The sequence below is a fragment of the Lissotriton helveticus genome, chromosome 2_1 (assembly GCF_964261635.1).
Source record: "Lissotriton helveticus chromosome 2_1, aLisHel1.1, whole genome shotgun sequence".
NCBI classification, from domain to species: Eukaryota; Metazoa; Chordata; class Amphibia; order Caudata; family Salamandridae; genus Lissotriton; species Lissotriton helveticus.
In genome coordinates this window covers 1,974,033,604-1,974,048,140 of record NC_136059.1, presented here as the reverse complement: position 1 = coordinate 1,974,048,140, position 14,537 = coordinate 1,974,033,604, and the positions used below count along the sequence as shown (strand labels likewise).

At 45.6% G+C, this 14,537-nt stretch overlaps 1 protein-coding gene across 2 annotated transcripts in view; it reads left to right on the top strand.

Annotated features, from left to right (window-relative positions):
* Positions 1-14,537, top strand: part of SH3D19 (SH3 domain containing 19) — a 656,725-nt gene that overhangs the window by 492,571 nt on the left and 149,617 nt on the right. For both annotated transcript variants that reach the window (XM_078676919.1, XM_078676918.1), the window contains exon 8: positions 8,025-8,132. In XM_078676919.1, the coding sequence (XP_078533045.1) occupies positions 8,025-8,132 (108 nt within the window). The remainder of the gene's footprint in view (positions 1-8,024; positions 8,133-14,537) is intronic.

The window sequence follows — 14,537 nt, the reverse complement described above, 5'->3', positions numbered from 1 at the left end:
GCAGACCATGTGCACAGCACCTATCCTAAAGAGTCCAGATTACTCCAAGACCTTCATATTCCAAACAGATGCTTCTGAGTTGGGTGTGGGAGCTGTTCTATCTCAGCTGAATTTTGATGGTAACGACCAGCCCATTGCTTTTATTAGCAGAAGGCTGACCCCCAGAGAGAAAAATTGGTCAGCTATTGAGAGGGAGGCCTTTGCTGTGGTGTGGGCCCTGAAAAAATTGAGGTAATATTTGTTTGGCACTCACTTTAAGATTCAGACCGACCACAAGCCCCTCTTATGGCTAAATCAGATGAAGGGTGAAAACCCCAAACTACTTAGGTGGTCCATTTCCCTACAGGGGATGGATTTTACAGTGGAGCATAGACCTGGTACTGATCATGGCAATGCTGATGGGCTCTCCAGGTATTTCCACTTAGAGCAAGAAGACTCACCTGGTCAAGGTTAGCTTATTGTCCCAAAGTTTGGGGGGTCATGTAGGAGAGTAGGGTCTGCAATCCTATGATCACCCAGATTTTTTGCTTCACTGGTTTACGACTTTCCCTGGCTGTGGGCCTGCTAATCAGACCCACAGCCTAGCTGTTCTCTCTACTCCAAATTGTACCCAGGTACTGAATTGGCACTGGGCCCTCTCCAAGTCCCTGTACCCAGGGCTGAGGTGTACCCAGAAGTCTCCCAGGGGCTGCAGCATGTATTATGCCACACCTGGGTTGACTAACTAAATCAGACACAACTGGCTGCTTGACAGCTGGGGCAAAGTGGTGTAATCACCCTTTGCTTTAGATATAGTATTCCTATATCTAAACCTACAATGGACACCTATATTCCTATCAGTCACTCCTATGGCAGGCCTTAACAATCCTGAAGGCAGAGTGCATGGGATAAGGTGAAATGGTGCTCTGGCATGAGCTGAGCCCGTTTGCAGCTTGCGGAACCAAGTCCTAATAGCTGTTCCATGATAACGCTATACCATATACTCTTAAGTGCATTATGTACCTCGCGGTCATATGCTAACTTTGGTATAACATTATCAAAACATGTCGAGTAAGGTGTCATACGAATTGGAATACTAACCCCTCGCCAATTCTGGCGACGGGGTTAGCATTCCACCCTCCTAGAGGGACACGACATGTATGTAACCTGTAACCCCGGTTAAAGTCAGACATAGCCTCAGCTCCACAAGATGGATGCTGCCACCGAGACACAAGTCTGCCCTCCTGCTGCTGGGAGTCCTCCCAGCACTGGAGGCAAGGACAAAGGGTTTCCTGCAAGGGGTGGTGCCAGCACCGTCCCAGAGAGGATTTTGTGTATCCTAGGTAGGCAGGGCTTTAGAGGAAGGTGACTGCAAGTGGCACCCCGGTGCTCACTGTGCATAGGCCGGCTGGAACCAGTTCCAGGGGCACTCCAGCCCCTGATCTGGGGAAAGCCCGCCAAAGGAGAGGGGTGTAACCACCCCCCTCCTAGTCCCACCCATAGGGCAGGACTTAGTCGCGTGCCAGCCCCTTTTTGCAGGATAAAGGTAGGAACTGGCCCCCTTCCAAATTAGATCATCTTTGAATCCTGAACCAACTTTCCACGAAAGGACCTCAAGACTCTTCTCAAGATTTCTCCCTTGTGACTAAGGAGTAGTCACCCTGCAGCATCAGGCACCAACCAAGCATCGCGGTCTGCTTTAAGTCTCTCCTCCGGATCAAGACTGACCAGCACGACGAGAACCGGCTTCCCTGGCACCTCTGACCTCAACCTGCATCATCAGCCCAGCTGTGATCCGTGGGTGTGACGAGACCTCGAGGGACCGGCCATCTTTGAAGACTGTACGACGCTTGTCCAGCACGACCACCGAGTGACCCTCGACTGAGTGCTTTGGGGTAAGAGAAGCCCCGACTCTGAGCAGCTCCAGCACCGAAGTTCAGCCCCCCGCATCCACGAGATCTGCGTGGGGCCCTTCTGCTCTTTGCTGCTCACCGCGTTGTCCAGGTCACTTGCCCGTTGGCTAGTGGCCCTCTCACGACGCTTCACGACGACAAACACCGCTGGTCTGGTTGCTCCAGACTAGCCCTTGCTCCCCTCCAAAAGAGGAGCACCCTGGACCCTCCTGGTCCACTCCAGACTCCATTTTAAGTCCACCGCGTGGGCTTGCATTTGCCAAGACTTGTTGCCCCAATCCTGGGTCCAGCGACGTCGACAGCAGAGACCTTCGTGGGACAGCTCGCACCTCCATCCTGGTCGCCGACAACGCTTCCTGGTCCGAGAGACTGCAGAGCCCAGCAGCGCCCACTCACCTGGTCGAGGTGACTTCGTCCGGTGCCATCCTGGTGCCCACCTAAATCACTGGCTAGTGATTCAGAACTTGGTCCCCTCTGCTTACAGGTTTTCTTCTTCCCTGATCCAGGCTTGGATCACCACGAACTTCTTCACTGGCCGCCTGCCAGCAACTTCTTTCTTCAGGCTCCTGGATCTTCAACAAGGGTTTCCGACGCAACTTGAACCCTATGCAGCCGCAGCCTCTGGGCTAGGTAAACTGAGTACTCCGGTGCTCCAGCATAGTCCAACACCCTAAGTGTTCGGATCCACTCTTGTTTTCGACCCACCTAGTTGGGTTCGCCCGAGAACAGTAACTTTGTGATTGCTAGTATCCATAGACTTGTTCCCGCATTACGCGTGAGAGTTCCCACTCGGCACACGGCGTCCCTAGGCCTCCTGCTTCTAATCCAAGGGTTCAGCATTGTAGGCCTAGCGTTTCTACAGTCTAGAAAAGTATTACTTACCTGCTAGTAACTTCGCATTCCACTTCTTGTGTATATGGTTTTTCGTGCCCCTCGGGCATTTGTGTAAATTGTGCGACTTTCAGTATTTCTTTAAGAGTTTTGTTGTGTGCTTAGCTCCCTGTCTCATAAAGAGCCAGGGTAGTCCTGTTATAAATAAATATACTTTATTTTTGATAACAACTTGTGTGGTGTCCTTTCACTTGGTGTTCAAGGGGTAATGTGATGGTAAAACAGCTGGCTTAACACGCCCTCTAGAGTCTTAGCCTTAGACTGCTCGTATCCATGCTACTAGGATAGCTGGTCTATCAGGTTGACTTACAACCAATCATCAATAAGGGTTGTCTGGACTGATACATAGTGATCACTAGAATAGTGAGCACTGCATATCAGGCCAACTTCTCACACACACCATTCCCCTCAGTCTCAATTATAATGCCTGGGGAGTCTCCCCACCCCTTTTGTCTGTTCCTGTGTATCTCAGTCACCTGCAGTGGTCGACGAGCATGATAAAAAGTAAAGGGGACTGTGATCCTGAGTCCAATGGATGAGGTGGTCAGTGGGTATTATGTCACTATTAGTTGGTCTTACACCTTCAAGAAGCTGCATGTAAAATAACACAAAACTTAAATATAATTAAATATTTGCAAGTGAGAGATATAATATTTTACTTTTTGAAAATTCTGCTGGCGTATGTGCAGTCACTGCAGATATCGTGTGTAACCAGAGAGGCACAAAATTGAATTCTGGTTGGTGCAGTGGGAAATAGTGACGTGTGTTATTAGTGTTGCAAGCTCCCAGCCTGTGAATGAAAGCATCTTTAATATGTACGTCATTATTTTAAACTTCCTTTACACACAGTAAAAGATAGATTGCCACAAAGTGCACAAAAAGATTTAGGATTAAGGTTTTAAAAAGTGCTCCAAAATATAGATCTTAGTAATCTGCAGACTGTACCTAGTGCAATCATTTTCTTTATAACTGTCCATTAAAAGCATGCACTCCACAGCTCTTCAGGGCACCTTAAAATACCACCCAGAAAGAATACTCTTCAATTGAATCCATCAATTAAAGCCAATACCTGCTTTCAAGCAGCTTTTACATTTGCAGGTTAACTAATTGTCCACTGTTGGACAGGCCACATGAAGGGCCGCTCTCCCCCGGCCCAACCAGGCCCGAACCAGCCACGCAAGTACCACACACCACCATTGCACGTCCACCGTCCCCGCAGGGACCCCTACACTCGAACCTGTTGACCGCGTAGGCCGACCCACTACCGGCCTGCGCGCCCATCCTGGGCGCCATCTTGGACACTCCACCACGAGGCCGCCTGGCCCCCGATCGACCTCAACCCTGGGCCCGGCCAGGCCTCAGACATTCCGGCACCAACATCCACCCAGGAGGTGAGCGGGCTACTTGGTCAGTCAATGGGAGCAAGAGGTGTCGATGGCTCTCCCCCGCCAAGTACCGCTCGCCCATCGCCTCCCCGGGCGCTGGCTCCACCCCCCTGCTGGGTGTCTGAACCCCCTCATCCCGGACCTCCCGACCTCCAAGTGCGAGGGTCCGGACATCAAAGCACACCAGCCCTATAACTGGGACAGCTCCAGAGCCAGACGGGAGTTGTATCTTGGAGTCGAGAGACGCAAAGAAGAACTCATCCTTGACGGACTACTGGCGCTGCCGTAGCTCTGTCTTGTGCACCCTCGTCTTGCCTGCTGGCGCTGCCGCGGCTTTGGGAACCACCCCATCCTTCATCGTCGTCGGGACCTGCTGGCGTGGCCGCGGACCGTTTGTAACCACCACCTTCATCGGGACCTGCTGGCTCTGCCGCGGACCGTCGTCTTCCTTCATCCATCACGGGACCTGCTGGCTCCGCCGCGGCCCGTTCATCTACACCACCGAGCTCGAGGATTGAGAGCTATTTCCATCTCTTTGGTAACAAGACTGTCCCGCTACCCTTTCCCCAAACAGAGACCAGAATAGAGGGGACCCCTGAGTCCAGACCTCCTTGTACCATTCTACCGTACTTGAAGAATTGCCTATAAAGTATCGTTGAACTTTATCATTGTGTGGTGTCCGTCTGTGGGGGGGGAGTTACTTGTCTGTACGATTCACTGGAGACGGCTCTCCCCGGAGACCTCTCCCCTTATCCTCGGCCGACCCTCCCGGTCCGTCTAACATCCACATTTACATTTCTTTTAGGCAGCAGGCACCCTTGCAAGAAGGCTTTCTTTTCAGCTGTCTGCCCCTCGACTGCACCGCATAGGAGACTCTCTCCCTCCACGTCAGCTAAGATATCCCCCAAATAGTCGCGTATGCTCATGTAAATTTACAATGTCGACAAACTCTGTGTGTCGACCTTAATTGCATGTAGCTATGAGCCCACCATAATAGAGCACTCTGAACACTTATTATCAGTTACTGATATCATAAGTTCTGTTTGCGCGGATGATCAGCTGGTTACAAGTAGCATTTGATCTGCCCAGTCCTCACTAATTGAGTGCGACGTGTCCTCACTCACAGCATTGCGTTTTCTTTTGGTTTGTCTTTTAAGTGTGAAGTATGACTTTTACGCATTATTATTACTATGCAAGGTGCCCTGGCACTCAGAGACCTGAATAAATTGATATGGCTGTCTGACAGTAACCAAGAATCCTAGAGACACATCTTAAAGAGTGTAAAGCCAGGTTTTGGGTGCTTTTCTGAAGGTAAGTAAACTCTTGATGGAGGTCAGCATGAAAGGGAGAGCTCCACAACTTTGCTGCTTGAACTGAGCATGCTATAGAATAAGAAGGACCCGGTCACTGTTTTGTTCTGCTTATACTTTATTTGATGCAGAATCACTCCCTAAGGTTGATTAATCCTTGGATGTTTTGGCTTTATTTTTTCGAATAGTTACAAATTTCAACACATTTTTTTGAGGAAATTTTGAAACAAAGTCTGAGGTTTGTTCGTTGCCGTGCACAGAACATATATTTACATATACTATAACCTTATTCACAATAACATACAAAAATTATAAATGAGTTCTTTTTTTCACAATTTATACAAACAATAACAAAAGTGTTTCTAACTTCAAGATTGTACCCTACTGAATGATTCTACCAGGTTTGAAAAGAAAAACTTTTTATATGTGTTATAAACCTGGTCACACAAAGGCTTTGAACTTAATATACGTTCTTTTATACCATTACACTCATGGAGGTGTTTAACCAAGCCTTATGTGAGACGTGTTTCCAAGTCCGTAATTCATTTATCGGACTTTTCTTCAGGGTTTATTAGTTGGGTACCTGTGTTAAAGCAAGGGGAGGACATACTTTAATGTGGGACCTTCACATATCATGTCACTTTCAAGAAGGTTGTTTGACATTTGTTTATTACCTTCTTGCACTGTATGACGGAGTCTGCTGAGCTTGTCTAAGACTCTTGACTGGCGTTAATATTTTAATCTGCAAAGTAAAACACAAGGGATGTATCTTTTTTTGCATTGGGGACGCTTGAACTGAGCAGGCACAGCTGCCCACCCACGCCTTGATAAATGTTAGCACTCTAGGATGTTAGCACTTGCATAACAATGTTATACATAGGTATTGTAGAATCTTGGTATCAGGTTTGCAGTAAATTAGTGTTATAGTAATTACAGGAAGTAGATATGGACATTTTAGGCATACGTTGCATGATCTCCTGCTATGCTTTATTGTGCAACATTCCTCCTAACACAGTATCCTCTCTAATGTTCTATCTGCTTCTCCTCCCCCTCTCTGTGTCATGCTGTCCTGTGATAGTTTTTTGTCAGATCACTGCATCTTTTGATTCAAATCAGTCCTGATCTAACCAGGGCTAGCCTTTAGCGCGTGTGAACTGGGCTCATGCCCAGGGCGCCGACCTCCAGATGGGCACTGGAGCTCCCTGCAGAAGTCACCCTCTCACTTAGATCCAAAGAAAAGTGTGTTGAAACACTTTTTCTGAAGGTGTCTCACTGGTGTGGACTGCTTTTTGTGTTTTCTTTTCATGATGCTCCTTATTCTTGCACCCCTCACCTTCATTCTACTCCTCAACATAGAGACAAAGAGGATGAGGGGGAGGGAGTGCCATATTTGGTTTCGCCCAGAGCTCTCTCTGAGCAGAGGCCAGCTTTGATCCTAACATTGTGTGTATGTTGATCGCTATTTCTTTACTGTGCTATTCCAGGTTTCCTCACATGAACTAAAATAGTATATATACATATTTTTTAAAGTATTTATTTTATTTTGAAGGTTTTTAATAGCGCAAACATAACCCTTGCGGGTATCAGTTATGTAACTAGAAGTTTTGCAGCAATTCACTTGAACTACTCTGATTTCTGTGTCCACTTCATCTATGTCTCATCTTGACCCCGGAGCACTCCAGAAAGATAAACACTGCTCATCTCAAACAAAATATCATCTGAATTGTAACAGCTTGCCCTGACCCCGCCCCCCCCCCCCAATCTCTGTCCTGCCCTCCCTCCAACTCCTTCACACCACTTCACTCCGGGATCACCATGGATAGCTGACCGGAGTAGGCCTGCCGCAAACACTTCGTACAGTGAAGTACAGCCAAGTGGTAATGTAGTTGAACGAGTAACAATAATTTTTCCCACCCAACAAAACGGAGAAGTACCCTTTTAGTTTCCTCTACCTCCTAGCAGCATCTTTCTTTAAATGAATGTTCTGTGTTTCTTGACAAAAATAATGACCTTAGCTCGTACCTTCTGCTGTGCAGTTTGGAAAATGCAGCTATAAAATAACAACACTAGAACACAACACATCAAGCCTTTGGAAATGAGAAAGAACCCAGTGTATATTTTATCACACCTTTTTATTTGGCCTCATCTTTGCATTGATTTAATTCCACAAAGGATAAATAGGTTATTTGTTAGTTTTCAAATAACATTAATAATCTGCCCTCTAAATTTAAATATATTGCAAAGTCCCCTTTGCTACACTGTAATTTTGTTACATTACCAGACCGACGGGTCATTATCATCTGTCGCAATGTTAATCAAATTTTATGAAGGACTGTCATGTTTTGTTAGATACTGTGAAATATGCTGTTAGTATTCATTATCTGCTCATGAAGTTTTTTCTGAAAATATGAATTGTTTTCAAATAATTAGCAGATTTTTTGTTCATAGCTATATTTTATTTATATTGGCTGGTATAGTAAACATTAGCATTATCTTTTGACAAATTATTAAAAATCAATACTACAAGGGCTGTTCTTTACTTGTAGATTCTTTCGTTCCCTTCTCTAAACCTGAACCTTTGAAAGAGCAACCAGTTGCACCTGCTTTACTTCGCAAGCCCACTGTTATTCGAATCCCAAGCAAGCCAAGTAAATGTAAGTATCCCACAATTTTATTGCATTAGCAAACAGTGTGTGTATGTGTGTGTATGTCTGTCTTTGGTCAGTAACTATTTGTAATATAAACAAACCTCTAAATATAAACTGGAGTTCTGGACTTTTTGGTTCCGTCCAGAGGTGTCAGGGATAACACCCGAAGACCCCGGAGTTCAACCTGCCTTGGTGCACAAACAAACAGAAACACGGGCTTCTCGATGGTGGCGTCAAAGACCAAAGGTTTATTACTGCAGGGACACAGAAGTCACAGAAACTACACATGGGCAGTATCTAGGAGCCTGTTCAATTTGTACAAAGAGGGTTGTTCCTTATATACTGAATATTGGGCTTCAGGCAAATTCTTTACATGTTAGCACATTCCAAAACCTTTGTATCTTAAACAATAAATAGTTGTCGTTGCACAGGAATCGTCAACAATATCTGATGTCAAAACATTACGAACGAGGGGTTCCCACTAGTCCATCATAATCCTATGTCAATTTCTCATTCAAGACCCGGACCGCCTCATCGTAAATTTCGTTACCTCCCCCTAATAAAGGCCCAGAAGGAAAGGAGCAGAGCCAGGTGCAGAAGATAGAACAGTAGGATAAGAGATGTTTGTGGGTCGTAAATGGGCACGGTTACTGGCTTCGGCCGCCTAATCATGATCAGGCCAACGGACACGAGAACCAGTATAGCAGGACTGGCCTCAGGCTGGGGAGGCAGCTCTTGCCGAGTCATGTTGCCACAGCGTTGCTGGCCTAAGGTGCGCAATTCACTAGCAAGGTGAATTGCCGGCTAAGGCCTACGTGTCCTTAATTGAAAGAGGTTATTGCGTGTTCATTGACTATGTGAGGGCAAAGAATACAAAATGGCTTCCGTGTTCTAAGATGGATGCCATGGGTAGAACAGAAATGTGTTTGTAACAGGAGTGCTCTTGCTCGTAGCATAGCGAAAACACCAGGATATACTAAATGGATCATTTGCGGTTCATTGATACCAAAATTATGTATTTGCGACAATGTTAAAAACACGGGGTAAAATCGTCACGGAACCTCAGACCCTCCTTTTGCCCTTACATAGGCAATTACTCAGTCTATGTCAGAATCTAACTCTATGCTCATTAGGTCAGTGACATGTTGTTGCATCATCATCCTGTCTCGTACCTTTTCTCCGAATACAGGTTGTTTTCTGAAACAGGTTGCAGCACAGAGACTACACAAAGCGGGACCACATTGGATAATAAGGCAGCACGAGAACAGAAATACTAGGATGACACCAATGACCATCAGAACCTTCCATCCCCACGCTGATACCAGAGTCCAAAACCACTCCATGAAGGACCAGTTTCCCTTGTCTACGTGTATAGAGTCGGAAATCTTGTGTAGCTTAGAGATCGCTTCATAGACGGTTGGAGCATTATTGGGAATAAAAACACAGCAGCTCGATTGGATCATTCTGCATACCCCACCTCGATCTGCAAGTATTACGTCTAGAACCATACGGTTCTGTAACGTCATGAGACGATCCGCCTGAAGCTCAGCTGTTAAGTTACTAAGGGCACCAGCAGTTTCTGTAATAGTAGATTCAACTACCCGTGTTAGTTGACGTAGATTTCTACTATTGGCCATAGGCCCCCAAAACGGAAGGAAACCTTTGAAGAAGTCTCCAGCTTCCTGACCAGCGGTATCTTCCTTGCTGAAGACACCTCTTGCTACTCTGGTCTTGTGATAATCTGAAGAAGCAGTGTATGTCGGAGGTAACAATCGAGCAATATAACATGAACCTGAGAAGTCAGCAGGCAGCCATGTATACGCTCTGTCTTGACAGATGAAGTAAGTACCCCTAGCAGTAAGGAAGGCAGGGGAGGAGTTAGACGGAAATACGTAAGTCTCAACGCACTCACTCCTCCCTAGCTGAGCTCTCAGATTTCTCCCATTTCCTTGCAAACAGACCTGACCTCGGTGAGGCACGACCCAAACTGAAGTGGAGCTTTTACGCTTGCTTTCTCCCAAATTAAGGCGATACTCGGTAGAGTTCCAACTCAAATACACCCGTAATTCATCTCTAGGGTAAGATGGAGTATTATTGACGTCTTTAATCATGTCAATAATTCCCTGGACTAAAGCTTTGTTGGCTGAGTTGTATTTAGTGGACCGTGGTGGACGCGGAGGATAGGTCTCAAGGGCATAGGAAAAAATGGTCTGAAAGGCCTGAAATGATCCATTATAGCTGAAGGGCAAGACTAGATAGGGAATGCCTTTATCCATAGTGTGAGGTATCAAGCCACACACCCAGCAGTCTGTAGTATTAACTACCAGTTGGTGTTGATGCAAGAGCTGTACAAATGTATTGTTAATAAATTCTGAGCGTCGAGCTTGTTCGTGTTCAGGAAATGAGTGAAAAGAATGCATAGAAGAAACCGTAGAAGTAGTAGGATCAAGGGGAGGTACTGTAGTTACTGGCATAAAAATCAAATGTACACCAAAGATGATTCCACCCACCAACGTTATCAAAACAATTAAAAATGTGACTGCACATTGCATTAGAAAGCATTTGCTGTGAAGTATTCTGTACAGTCTATTTCTGCGAACATAAATTACATTCTTTCGTTGCAGCTCAGGAAGCTCCATCTTCTACAATCCGCTCGTGACCACTGATGATGTGTACGTAGATGAAAATGCCTCTATCAGCCCTGGGAGTTCCCAGAACTAACAGAAAGATCGACCTTATGTCTGACCCCCGCAGATTCAACTAGGCACACAGCCACGACCCTACGGCTACCCAGACGGCAAGGCAAAATTTAAAACAACAAAATAATAGCAAACTTCCTGGCTGGAGGCAATGTATAAAAATTCAAATGTGAAAATAGGCAGTTTCCTGCTTTATTTGTCCATATTGCGAGGTCGCAAGTTGTATCTCAGTTTTGCAGGAGCTGTCTGATCTGGAAACAATATATTTTCAGCCGACGTTGCAATGTTCGCGTTTGCAGATGACAAATGTTCTTTTGGTGCAGATGGCAAATGTTCAGGGTTCAAAAGAGCAGTTTCAGGAGGAGAGTCAGAGTTTGATGTATCAGTGATCAGTTCTGCATCACTGAAAGGGATGAACCTGGGTATTTGTTCTGCTTCAGAGGCACTGATTCCTTTCTTTACCCAGTTGTCGTAAGGAAGTGGCAGAGGCACACGTTTGACGTGTGTCGTGTGGATCCAATTCTTCCGTCCGGCCACTCGAATAGCAGTTCTCGTCGCCAATAAGACTTGGAACGGGCCAACGAATCTGGGCTGAAGATTTTTCGTTCTTGCAAAATTTCTAATGACTACTTGATCCCCAGGTTTCAGCTGATGACCTGGACTCTCCGGTGGCTTTGGCAATGCATCGAAAACCTGTTGGTGAATAAGGCTCAATTTAGCAGTCAAGTCGAAAAGGTAATCAATTAACATTGGGTATTCCAGCTGCTTAAATTCTTTCGGTCTAGGTACCCCCCAAACATTTGCAGGACGACCAAAAATTATTTCATATGGACTAAGCCCTACTCTAGAATGTACAGTTGCTCTTGTTGATAACAAAGCCAAAGGCAGTGCATCTGGCCAGGGCAAACCCGTGGATGCTTGTATCTTAGCAAGTTTCAGTTTAAGGGTGCCATTGTAACCCTCAACTAAACCCGCGGACTGGGGATGATTCGCACTGTGAAACTTTTGTCTAATCCCTAGGCCGGCACACACACTCTGCATAACTTTCCCTACGAACTCACTTCCGTTATCTGACCATACAATCCGTGGCATTCCGAATCTGGGGAAGTATTCTTTAAGAAGGATTTTGGCAGTGGACAAAGCAGTATTGTCCTTCAGTGGGTATGCTTCGATCCATCTGGAGAACGCACAAACTACCACTAGGACGTACTTTAGATTATTACAACGATCCATGTGAATGAAGTCTAGCTGAATCACTTCAAAGGGGCAGGAAGGAGGAGCGAAGTGACCTGCGGGTGTGGGGATTCCCTTGCCAGGATTATGCATCAAGCATACCATACAATTTCTCACCACTCTCTCTGCACACTTACTAATCCCATCATTCTTCCAAACTGGGGCCAACATCTTACAAATCCCTTTAGAGCTGATGTGCGCTGCTCCATGTGCCATCGTTACTACTGCAAGCACATACGCATCAGGTAACATCCAACGCTGTTGTTCCGACAAATCAATCCAACACCCACTCGAGTCCAATTTACCCGTGCTCTCTTTCCATGCACGCTTTTCCTCCTCAGTCGCCTCTTTCTGAATTTCTTTCACGCTTTCCACTGTGTCCTCACACATTCCAGACTCAGAAATCCATCTTGCAGACGTTGCAAAATACATTCTACTCATCATATTTCTAGCTGTCTGTTTTGCAGTCTCATCAGCAAAAGCATTCCCACGACCAACATCATCCGTGATTGCTTTGTGAGCACTGCATTTCACAATCGCAACTTCAGTCGGCAAGGTTAGAGATTCCAACAAGTCATTAACTAGCTGGCCATGTTGAATCTTAGTCCCATGGGACGTAATGAAACCTCTCTCTTTCCACAAACGGCCAAAACTATGGGCCACGCCGAACGCGTACTGACTATCTGTGAACACATTCACTCTCTTTCCCTCAGCTAAAACGCACGCTCTTGTTAGCGCGATCAATTCTGCAGCCTGGGCAGAATTCTGACTCACTCTTGCAGTCTCCACAATCGTACGCAAAGTCGGTACTGCATAGGCAGCAGTCACATCACCATTCTGGAGTTTGAAGCAAGACCCATCAACATACAACGTGCCATCTGGATCTGATAACGGAGTGTCTTTTAAATCAATTCGTCCTTTTGTTTCTTCCTCAGTTCTAAAACAACAGTCATGTGGTTCGGAATCACTCGACTCTTGACTAGTCGGCAACAATGTTGCTGGATTCAATACATTGCATCTTTTGATCTGAATATGACTCGCTAGCAATGTCAGTTCGTAACCTGATAATCTAGCACTGGTAAGGTGCTGCGTCTTGGTTCGGTTCATGAGTGTATCCACAGCATGAGGAACCATAACCACTAGCATGTTGTTCATTACTAAACCAGCAGATTGTCGAATGGAGGCTGCAGCTGCGGCTGTAGCTCTCAAGCAACTAGGCAACGCTCTAGCTACCGGATCTAACGTTGATGAAAAATACGCACAAGGGCGTTGTTTATCACCAAATTTCTGTGTCAAAACACTCAACGCACAACCTTCTCTTTCATGGACATAGAGCGTGAATGGCTTACTGTAATCGGGTGTACCCAGTACAGGAGCTGAACACAGTGCATTTCGTAACTCAGAAAAACTCTCCTGACATTCGGCAGACCATGGCACTGGACTCGGAACATTTTTCCCATTCAAAGCTACCAACGGTTTCGCCAAAAGAGAAAAATTTGGGATCCATTGCCTACAATATGAGGTAATACCTAAAAAGGCACGTACTTCTCTCTGCGTGCTAGGAACATTCATCTGTGTAATTGCTTTTATTCTCTCTGGGGTCAACTTCCTTCCCTCCATTGACAAGAGATGACCTAAGTAGGTCACTTCTTGGCAACAGTATTGCATTTTTGAAGGTGACACTTTGTGATTCAAATTTGACAAATGACGCAATAATGAAATTGTAGCTGTTTTGCAAGTTTCCTTGTCATCGGCAGCCACTAGAAGATCATCAACATATTGTACTAAAGCAGAACCAGGAGGAAGTACAAAGGAATCTAATTGGCTTTTTAATGCTTGACTGTAAATGGATGGGCTTTCACAATAACCTTGTGGAGCGCGTTTAAACCTGAAGCTTCGTCCTCCTAGAGAGAAACCGAAGATATCTCTGCTTTCCTCGGCTATCGGAATGCTGAAAAAGGCATTTTTCAAGTCGATAACCGAAAACCATGCTGCTGTAGCAGGAATCAACGTTAACAATGCAGTAATGTCTGGAACCACAGGAAACTGTGGAATCACAATTTTATTAACCTCTCTAAGATCAATTACAAACCTATATACTGGAGGCTTTGTGGGGTCAGTTCGTTTCAGAATGGGCAGTACAGGACTATTACAGACATTACCTCTAGTTTCTTCTACAACGTTTTTCTCGATCAGATCTTGCACAATTAATAAAAGTGCGCGTTCACCTTCACTAGAGATTCTGTATTGTGGAATTCGAGGAAATTTTACATTCGCTTTCAAAGTTACTACATATGGTGGAATTTCTAAAAGACCTACATCATTAGGACCAGTCGCCCAAAGAGTATCAGGGAGAGAACGCAGCTCTGGTGGGAGCGCATCCATCGACAAGTACATCGGAGAAATTATTCTTTTACCCAACGTAAGCTGTACTCCTTCTGGAGAACAGTACAATGTCGCATATAAGCGTTTTAACAAG